The sequence below is a fragment of the Ostrea edulis genome, chromosome 3 (genome assembly GCF_947568905.1).
Source record: "Ostrea edulis chromosome 3, xbOstEdul1.1, whole genome shotgun sequence".
In the NCBI taxonomy this organism is placed as follows: Eukaryota; Metazoa; Mollusca; class Bivalvia; order Ostreida; family Ostreidae; genus Ostrea; species Ostrea edulis.
This window is the reverse complement of record NC_079166.1, coordinates 55,924,602-55,936,251: the sequence shown is the minus strand read 5'-3', so window position 1 is coordinate 55,936,251 and position 11,650 is coordinate 55,924,602. Positions and strand designations below refer to the sequence as shown.

The window sequence follows — 11,650 nt, the reverse complement described above, 5'->3', positions numbered from 1 at the left end:
TGGACATTGTTGGACCTATTTATCTGGTTAACGAAAAAGGAAACACGTATATTTTAACTTTAGTCAATTTTGCTACTAGATACCCCGAAACCATACCAATTCATCGATGGAAACAGCGAGAGAGAGAGAGAGAGAGAGAGAGAGAGAGAGAGAGAGAGAGAGAGAGAGAGAGATAGTCGCAGAAGAGCTGATAGATATTTTTTCCAGAGTTAGGGTTTGTTGAATTGTTGAGTAACATGGACTCTCAGTTTACTTTGTCAATTATAAGAGAAGAAAGTCGTTTGCTTTCGTTTTAACAGCTTACTTACCACCCCCTATTACCCTATGACAAACGGAATGGTCAAGAGCTCAACGGAACCCTAACGCACATATTGAAACGCTTGTGTGTGATCGTCCACGTGATCGGGATTAATACATTGATACAGTATTTTTTTGCATACAGATAAGTCCCACAAAATAGCTTAGGCCTTTTCACTATAGACTTTGTATACGGTAGGTACGTCAGAGGGCCAATGGATATCTTGAAATAGTCGTTAACCAAAGAGATGGAAGACCCACGGGTAAAATATTCTTATCAGTATGTTTTAAATTTAAGTGACAGACTCGAGTGAACTTCAGAGATGTCCAGAGAAAACCTAGAAAAGGCTTTCAAAGACGGGGAAGTTCAACAACAGATCTACCCGAGCACGGAACATGAAGGTAGGAAATAGAGTGTTAGTGCTGCTGGCAACAAGATGCTGATACAGTGAAAAGGACCGTTCAACGTCAAGAAGAAATTGAAAAAAGTAGACTACCAGATTGACATGAAAGGTGGGTTGAAGACATTTCATGTTAATATGCTGAAAAAGCACATTATCAGGGGTCGTATATGACGCTTAAGTAGGCTTTGCTGTAATTGACTGTGCTGCAGAGGAAGGTAACGAATGGAATACAAAGTGTCAGATATACTGAAGGTTCAGAAATAGTAGATATCAACCCAGATCTTAGTCTTGAAGGCAAGAAGAAGGTAACTATACTTTTGGAACAATTTTCTCATGTGTTATCTGACAATTCTGATTACACGAATCTGATCCCACATGATATGAAAACAAATTCAAGCCAGACTATCAGAGTTAAATGATATGCGGTTCTTTTTGCAATGGGAAATGTAGCAGAAAAAAAAGTAGAGGAAATGCTGCAACTCATACATGTCGATGTATTCACATAAATACATAGAACTACGATGAAATTTGAAATTTCAGTTAAATTCTCAGAGAGCTATATTGTGGATATAATGTATAACAACTTTAAAATGTTTATTGAATTCCTAGATTAGTTGCAAAGTGGAATGAGGATAACATGTGTTATGGTTAATGAAATGGATGTATTGCCAATACAAGATATACCTGAATGGTCTAAAACCCTGGCAACTTTATCACCAATTGAGTCTTTTGATATTATGGTGTATCTTGTTTATAAAAGTAGATGGGAAAACTGTAGATTAACTTAAAATATAAGAAGGATAATAGTCACAAGCTACACTTAGATAACACATCAGCGATGTAATCGAACAGCAGTATCATACAAACACAATATGAATTAGTATATGAAGTTATGTTAATACATACGCTCTCTACATACATAAAACAGAAGGGAAAAAAATGAAAGGTGAAGATAACGTACAGTAATCAATCTCATAACTCCTATAAGCAATTGCAATACAAAATAGATATATAGTTGGGCAAACACGGACCCCTGGACACACCAGAGGTGGGATAATATGCCTAGGAGGAGTAAGCATCCCATGTCGAACGGTCACACCCGCCGTGAGCCCTACATCTTGATTAGGTAAACGGAGTTATCCGTAGTCAAAATCAGTGTGCCATGAACGGTCTAACAATCGGTATGAAACATGTCAGACAACATTTGACCCACTGATAGGTTGTATTGACAAACTAGATCGTTATAACGACCATAGAATTTACGAAATGTTGACTTTAAACGAGACTGTTGAAACCATAAACTTGTTTACATGTTTTTAATTTCCAGGATGAAATAAATTCTGACATAAGCGGATTTAAAAGTTTCCAACGTTGGGTAATATTTTAAAAATTCTGGCATATTATTCCATAACTGAACCGTAAATTGTGAACGATCTTTTAAAATATTGTGTCTTTGCCCTCTGAATATATATTGGATTACTTTGACTTAATCTGGTAGATCTACTGCTGATTTCATGAACATACTGAAAAACATCTAAATAATAGGGAGTTAAACCATGCAAAACTTTGAAGACAAGAATTATTGTTCTATATACAAAGTAGTCGGATAGAGGCATCCATTTAAGTTGCTGAATCATTTCTATTGTAGGCGTAAAAGAAATCTATTTAAAATCACTCTAGCAGCTCGCTTTTGAAGTTTGCATAAATTGTTAATACCGTCCTTGTTTTTTTTAATATTGCCCCAAACAGTACAACAGTAGTTAAAATGAGGAAGGACTATTGTATTAAATAATTTCGGTAATAATTCAGTTCATAAGAATGAACGTAATCTAGACAACACCCCTGTAATGATATACGCACGTGTGTAACTCTATGTAGAAACACAGCTATTATTTAAAAGTTCCAAAATTTATTCAAGTTCGACTATCAACAAATTTACAATGTCAGGTTTTGGTATATCTCAATTTAACAAAGATCAAACTAGAAAGGTTCACAAAGAAAAAGAATTTAGGTAGAATCCTCTCATGCAAACTCACACATGTCTCAACTTTGACAGATCCGCCTACTTGCATTTTAAATTGACCAATGAAATAATCAAACTAAAGAAAATTGCAAATTCTGGGGAAAGCTCAATGGCATTAATTTACAACAGTAAAATTAGTAAGAGATAAGCATAACCAAATCAAAGAAAATACAATCCTACGATCTTATCTTTGATACAATATGATAGATTGTAAAAACCAATTACCACTATATATATATATATATATATATATATATATATATATATATATATATATATTGAAACAGGAAAGAGGTGTCAAAGTTCATAATTGAAAACACGTGTGAAAATGCACCCCCTCGCGATCAAACATGAAGTAAAACAATAAATTTTCAATTATGGATTTGTAAATACTTAATCCAACAAGATGTGTTTGTGAAACACAAATGCCCCCGATAATGGCCAGTTCCAAAGATGGCCAAGGTCACAAGGACAAATATCTTGGTACCAGTAGAAAGATCGTCACAAGAAATGTTCATGTGGAACATGAAAGCTCTGATATTTACCATTTAGAAGTTATGACCAATGCCATTTTTTTTTAAAGAAGTAGTTCAAATGTCAAGGTCAAATGGTTTAGTACCCATGGAAAGGTGTTGTCACAAGAAATACTCATGTGAAATACCAAAGCTCTAGCATTTACTGTGCAAAAATTATTAGCAATGTTAAAATGTTTAAAAAGTAGGTCAAACTCTAAGGTTAAGGTCACAGGGTAAAATATATTGGTACCCACGGAAAGGTCTTGTCACAAGGAATACTCACGTGAAAAATCAAAGCTCTAGCATTTACTGTTCAAAAGTTATTAGCAAGGTTAAAGTTTCAGACAGGATGACTGAATGACAGAATTACAGAATGACAGACAGGACAAAAACAATATGCCTCCCCCGATCTTCGATCTCAGGGGCATAAAACGTAAAGACATTCACAATTATAAAATCACAATTAATGATTTATCATTTATAAACCCTTTATCAAACACATGTACATGACACACCTATAGTATTTTGCTTGCAAGTTTCTGGATAAAATTTGATAAAATTACAACATGTTCATACCACGTGAGACATCTGTCAATATAAACACCAATTAGTTTTACACATAATGCATTTTCAATAACTTGTGTTAACATAGCAACTCATTATTATGAGTATCAGATCCCCTATTGAAGACACCTTGTCTGAGAATGAATTGGATGCTTAGAATGCTATGAGGACTATGTCATCATATATAGTTCTGTCTTGGAACCTTTGATAAATATTTACACATCAGATGTTCAAGTACAAATAGATACACAAAGTCAAAATGTTTGATGTAAGTATGAGTATGAAAATGTGTGAGATATATTAGTATTAAAGTATTTGTTTGTGATACGTTGATATTTTCGAAGAAAAAAAAATAATAAAAAATTAATACCACCCTTATTGATAATGATAACTAGTAAACATCCCCTCCCAACTACACATATTCAAAGGCCACCGAAGATACTCTGATCAGTGATCGAGGTACAGTAAATATACTTTCTCATTTTGAATGGCGTATATTATTACAGAGATGTTGACGCCAGAGATGAAGGAACCCACCAAAGATCGCCTCCACCAGCTTTAGGCTTGGCCTCTGTTATTTTTGTAATGTACAATGTTTGTGAAATAAGTTTTCCCGGTAATTTGAGAGTTTAAAAAGGACTGAAATATCATTCATGACTTCCCTATTGATTTCATAAAATAATTGTTCAGTGGAACACAACGGTAAGTGTATGACTCTGCATTAACACTTCACATACCGGCCACTAACACCTTGTGACATCCGTTGATGAGGAGCTGGTCCTATCGACAGTGTTTTGTACTTATCACACTCAGTTTGAAATATGTTTTTAAAATATATAACTTAGGAGAATTCTACAAAGAGATCCTACATCAGGGAATGGTGAGTGAGAAGTTTATTAACACTTAACAGTAAATATGGTGTGCTGCATTTTCTTTCTATGTATCTATTTACGTGTATCTATCTATTCATTATCTTATTTTACCTTACTATCCCGTGGGGATCCGGGTTAGAATAAGTCCACAGTACCCCTTGCTTGTCGTAGAAGGCGACTAAATGGGGCGGGCCATCGGATGAGACCGCAAAAACCGAGATACCGTATCACAGCAGGTGTGGCATGATAAAGATCCCTCCCTGCTCAAAGGCCAAATGCGCCGAGCATAGGCCTAAATTTTGCAGCCCTTCACCGGCAGTTGTGACGTCTCCATATGAGTGAAATATTCCCTAGAGGGACGTTAAACAATAATCAATCATCAATATTTTACCTTACATGAATTAAGATTAATTGTAGACTCTCTTTTACAATACGAAATGTCATATGATTTAATCTTTGCTGTGCTACACTTCAATGTTCGGTGGTCTCATCAGTAACGGTGACTAGTATCCAAGTCTTGTAGGTTCGATTAGACAATTAGACATGTACGTTCTTTGTATGATTAGTGCTTCTTGGTTTGAGGACAGATGAATGTAATGTATGTCAATATCAATAGTAAATGTTGTCGTTTGTACAGTTTTGATTTCTTTTTTTATGTTATTTTATATTTTTACATCTTTTAAATTTTTTTCTTATAGTACAAGAGGAAACATGGCAAATTCAAAAGGTTAGAAATTTATACATTTGTGAAAACCAAAAGCATTGTCTTTGCTTTTGAAATGTATCTTTATTTATCATTATGCTTTAGCAGTAAAATCTATGGTCGTTATAATGACTAGTTTGCCAATACAACAAATCATTGGGTCAAATGCTGTCTGACATGGTTCATGCCGATTGTTACGCCGTTCTTGACACATTGATTTTACTACGACTCAGTTTACCTAATCAAGACATAGGGCTCACGGCGGATGTGATCGGTCGACAGGTGATTCTTACTCCTTCCAGGCACCTGATCCCACGTCTGGTATATCCAGCGGTCTGTGTTTACCCAACTCTTTACTTTGTATTCTTTGTGGGAGTTATGAGATTGTTCACTATTCGTTATCTTTACCTTTCATGTGTCCCGATTGTATGGTATTACAGCAAATTCATTCCACCAGGTAAAAATACAGAATATATATTAAATTGTGTTTAAAAAGGCATCGGTGATCGATGTATAAGGCACATGCACCGACCTTTACCCTCGATCTTACAAGTATGTAATGTATGTTGTACATTGCAACCAATATGATTTTAACGTGGACTAGAGGTAGGAAATCCATTTCAATGAAACATTATTAATCCATAAATGAGAACAACAATCATGATTTGCAAAGATATCAATGTACTTAAATAGGATGTTAATTTTGATATGATCACATGCCAAAATGATTACTTACAACAAACTATGGCAAAACAGATGCATCATAAAAAAAATCATGCTCATTGAGGTTTGAAACCGTAAACGAAATAATAGGAAAATCCGGTAATATATAATGATAATCTATAATAATAATCTATTGAAATACAATCTGGGATATGTCCTTGATTACACCTAGATAAGTAAAAGTATCTATTATAGTTCATTTTGATATATAATTTACATGTTTGAAAGTTCGGTAAGCATTCATACAACGGTTTTAATTTGTTTAGGAGAGGGCGTTCTGAGCTTTTTAAAGAACTTGTGCCCAATCCTTTTGTCTTTAATATCTTGACAATATTATATATTTAATTCAATTTAATTTGCTACTCTACAATTAATACAAATGAGAACAAATACTGCAAATCAATTACATGTAATATCCTAAGTACTAAACAGTACAAATACAAATGTTGGTTCTTGGGATCAAAAACTGACAACCACATCAGGACATAATACAAACACATTTAACTATTGATACACAAACAAACATTAATCCCCTTACATCTTGTGGATAAGAATTAAAAATATCACAATTCAATTTGGATTAAACTCTCCACGTCAATGACAAATGAACTGTACAAAAAGGTAGGATGCATTTGGATTTCAATTAAAGTCGCAACATAATCAAATCATTCTAGTTTTCATTTCTTTCAGGACGGGAACATCTTGAACTCTTTCCATGCTCCGTATATGCGAGCCCAGGAAGCTATGTCGCATTGAAGACAACTCTTTCTCCTTTCAACAACACTGCAATATTCACGTGGACACGTTGTGTCAACAACATTTTTAAAAAACTGGACACAGGTTCTTCAAAATATCATGAATGTATATGTCAAAAAGATACGCCTTCCCTTGTTATAAATGATATTGAGCCTGATGATGAAGGCCAGTATCGAGTAGAAGTGACCATTCCAAATAAGAATATCCACAGCAACGTTGTGTCCATTTTTGTCCTTGGAGGTATGTTTTCGTTTTATCACTGTAATACTCTTTATCATTGCGTTATAAAGCGTAGTTTGTAATCCTGAAAGATGCCCGGCCCCTTCTATCATCTTTCTCGTTTTTATTATCACCCCCATGGCTATGCTCCATCATAATCGATCTGATATATTTTCAGAAGTGCCGATTTTGATCCAAAGTTCCATTGTTATGTACTGTGTATTTCTTAAATGCGCGGAATTTATTATTGCGTAATTTTACGAGAGGCAACACTCGCAAAATGAAGTTACTTTTCTGTTGCTAAAACACATACACCCGTAAGAACTCTTTATTAACAGACCATACGTGAATTCATGATCAGGCGATTTGACGTCTACGAGTCGCTTTGTCATATTAATTAAGTACTCACGTAAAATAAGGAATCTACAGTAGTTCAAGATTTTTCTTTGAGAGTTGGCGTTCCAGTTCTGTAATTGAAAACAAACTTAAGATTGACAAAAGAAAGCAATATTAACCTGTGAAATTAAGGTAAAAGACACCACAGAGTCCTCCACATCTGCTTCATGCTTAGATTTTTTCATTAAAAATAGATATTAACGGTAAACTATAAACTAACAACACCAATTTTTGACAAACGGGATGATTTCAGCTTCTCCATCGTCAACTTCCCATATTTATGTAGCAATATTCCAGTATTAACTGCATATGGTGTTTATATCTCTCAACTGATTCGATACTTGTTCTACGTATGATCAGTTTTTAGATCGGGGCAGGATACTGACAAACAAGTTGATGTTGCAGTGGTTTCAACAGTCTCGTTTAAAGTCAGCATTTCGCAAACTATATGGTCGTTATAGAAATATAGTTTGCCCATATAAGGTGTGTCGAATGCTGTCTGACGTGTTTCATACCGATTGTTAGGCCGTTCTTGACAAGCTGATTTTGACTACGGGTCACTCCATTTACCTGACAATAGGGATCACGGCGGGTGTGACCGGTCGACAGGGGATGGTTACTCCTCCTAGTTACTTGATCCCACCTCTGGTATGTACAGGGGTCCGTGTTTGCCCAACTATTTAATTTGTATTCCTAGTGAGAGTTATGAAATTGATAATTGTTCGTTATCTTTACCTTTCTTTAAACAATATTTGACCTTTGGAGTCAATACAATGTTTCATTTATATCTGAGAAATACAATATTCATGGGGTAGAGCTGAATATTGTATTTTAAGGTTAGTTAAGGTAGGTCCTTAGTCCTGGATTTTTGGGGTTTAGGTAGCATTTTTTTGTTTGGAATCAATAAATTAACATTCAGAGTAATGAAAAAAGGCAAAATAGTTAAGGGTTTCCATATTAATTTTCATTACATACACCACTAAAGTCATATACCCCGATGTAGATTTTTATGAAATTCATTGGAAACAGTTATTTGTTGTTATTTTAATATAAAAACAACAAAATATTTTTTGAATTGCATTTATTTATCGGGAAACATGTCAATAAATAAAACACATGTCATTTTCAATATATTCATCAAGTTTTAGAGTAATATGTGGAAAATTATTGAATTAGCGTTATTCCCCAAAATGTTAAAAAACAAACAAATGTGGACACATTTTCCTTATAGCATGGTTTACATATCATTTTTTCTGTTTATATTAGTAGAGTTACATCTGTTATAGTTATTCATGGGGAAAAATCCATACCTTTCCTTAATAATTTCAAATCTATAGCTTCCAGATTATGTATACCCCCATCAAAAACTGAAGTCTGGCACTATACTGCTGAGCTATTTAAATCACTCGGGATTAAAATTGTATGTAATTTCATGAAAAAACACAGATAATGATTCCTTATCACCTTGGTAAAATGTTTGTCAAAAATAAAGGAAATATATCGCATTATAGACTTGATAAATAATTGAATGAAAACAGAGTTATTGTCCTTGGATTCAATATTTTGAAACATATAATTGACTATTCAAATATAACTAAGAATTTTGAAATATTTTATGGCTAACAAGATTTTTTTACAATAACTATTGAAAAAGATTCCAACAAAATTTATGTTCCTATCATTAAATTATTGACTTTGCAAAATCCTATGACGTCACACGAGTCTGGAACTACGCTAAAGCATCGTATTGATGAAAGAATTATTATATGAATAGATGATTAAAACATACTGTCAAACGTGTCCGATAGTGATTAGAGATAACCAATCCTATCAATTTTGGAATTCCGAATTCGTTTTTGTTTCAATGTTGGAAACATCAAATGCTACATTCACCTTGCAGGCATGTGGAAGTGCATATAACGTTTTATTCTTTCCAGCAGGTGAATGTCCAAATAACGTTATATTCTTTCTAGTAGGTGAATGTCCAAATAACGTTTAATTTTTTCTAGCAGATGGATGTGTATATAACGTTATATTTTTTGTAGCAGACGAGCGTGCACATAAAGTTAGATTTTTTTCTAGTTTGTTGGATCACAACCAAGTAGAAAGCTCGAATTTATTCCATCATATAGTAGTATGTCTTAAAACTATATGCATTTCCGATACATGTTGGGAAATCATGAATGTCAGTCAATTATTTGAAGAACCATCAATACTTTTGGCGATTAATTCTTGAGAGATCTAAATCAGAATACTTCCTGTTCAATAATAAACTTGACGTTTTTAGATGAAAATACTTTATCTGACGAAGATTTGAATTTGCTGCGGTACAGAGAATGTCTGCCCATTGCACAGGAAGCCTTGCGGTGTTTTTTTGATAGTTGGGTTCCTCCAAATAGTCTTACTAGCCACCTTGCCACATACAAACAGAAGCTGGTCCATACAGCACCGTGGAGATGTACTCCAGATCAAGAAAAAGTTTTATATCCAGGTAATTAAATTCAAGGAGTGAAATTAATTGACAATATAACACGATATAAAATGATTGGGGCAGATTACATTTCATTAACCACGAAGTAGCTTATATTAAAACATAATGTGCTTTTAATCTTTTTATAGTGGTCAATCATTAGCTTCATGCCTTATCTAATTCCAAAATACATCTGATGTAATTGATATTAACATCAAAATATAAATTTGATTTGACACAGGGTGATATCGTTATACGATCTAACAATATTTTTATAATCTATACATGTCATGGAAAACAAGGTGACAATTTTATGTGGTTTTTCTTAGGATAAAATAAATTTTGACACGGTCCCTCTATGCACGGGTCAGCGGGAGTTGTCTCCCCTTGCATGATGCACAAGGAATAGATTGGCGCCATTATTGATTGGAGTAGCTCGGCGAAAGAGATCGAACGGTGATCGACTTCATTAGGTCTTGCGACGACTCATTTGATGAGATGAGCAACCACAACACCGAAGCGGTAGCCTCGAGCATGACCGAGCCCTTTCAAACGACAGAGGAAATAGGGTAGCAACCACGCCAGGGGCTCATACACCCACTCTCCCATGGCCACCATCACTTTCTAGTGAGATTGCCATCGTAGAGAAGGAGCTCCAAACGCTAGAGCTACATAAACGAAATATGCAACTTCTTCAGCATATAGACTCTTGTAAACAAACCATAGCAGCCATGCAGGAGAAAGACATACCGGGCCCTGATGTGTGTTCAACCCACGCAATTGCAACTGCGACAGTAAATTATTCAGCCAACTGTCCAAGGGTTACTGGAGTTCAATTTACACCCTCACAAGGTACAATTGATCTTAGTAATCTGACCAACATCTCTTCTCATGGTTCCCTTACATCAAGCTTTATACCAAATAATAAAAGAAAGTACGACTTGTCCATGATTACACCTGGCTTGACCCACTTATGCAGCAGGGAAAGGACGATGTTCCTACACTAACCAACACTGGTGTGAAGACCAACAAAATGCTTGACCGGGACTATTATAGATTGTCTAAAGAACAGAATGGTTATGGTAAAGCTGCCATCATGCTGGAGATGGTTGAGAATCATGAACTTGATGAACAGGGAGTGCGAGAGTACTTCGAATATACCACGTACATTAATCGCCTTTTCACCATGTACATCGGAGGCAGCGTCCTTTTGTTTGACCGCGAATATAGAAAACTATGGTTCAAAGAAAAATTTCGATGGGGAGTATCTTGTCATCATCTTCAAGAATTCCAGCTCATTGCTAAACCTAATGACCTTACTACACAGACCTTACAAAGATCAGTGGGAGCGCACTCTAAAAGGACGAACTTTCCAAGAATAAAGGGAACAGACGTGGTCCATATACACCTGAAGGAAAGGAGATCTAGAGGAAATTCAACACTGACACATGTGATTTCTCTAACTGTAAATTGCAACACTTTTGTTTTGTGTGTTATTCACAAGATCACAGCGGTCTGTCTCACCCACAAGACTAGAGCATGTGGCTGGTCGCTGCGCGGACTCTCCAGGTTGTTGCTCTTTAATAGATATCTTCCCAAGGATGAGTAAGCTGTATTTTTTCCATATCAAGATATGGTCAATGACTTATTTAAGGACTTATTTTACATTCTAACAGCTAGTTTAATCCCCAATAATTTTTGGGCTGGG

The 11,650-nt window shown here is 35.1% G+C and overlaps 1 protein-coding gene across 2 annotated transcripts in view; it reads left to right on the top strand.

Annotated features, from left to right (window-relative positions):
- Nucleotides 1-4,565: 4,565 nt before the first annotated feature.
- The window catches only part of LOC125676921 (uncharacterized), a 12,544-nt gene continuing 5,459 nt past the window's right edge, over nucleotides 4,566-11,650 (top strand). The window contains exons 1-4 of one of the 2 annotated variants that reach the window (XM_048914790.2): nucleotides 4,566-4,683; nucleotides 5,374-5,402; nucleotides 6,792-7,097; nucleotides 9,760-9,963. In XM_048914790.2, coding sequence (XP_048770747.2) covers nucleotides 5,387-5,402; nucleotides 6,792-7,097; nucleotides 9,760-9,963 — 526 coding nt within the window. In that variant the 5' untranslated portion in view covers nucleotides 4,566-4,683; nucleotides 5,374-5,386. The other variant, XM_048914789.2, reaches the window with a different exon arrangement.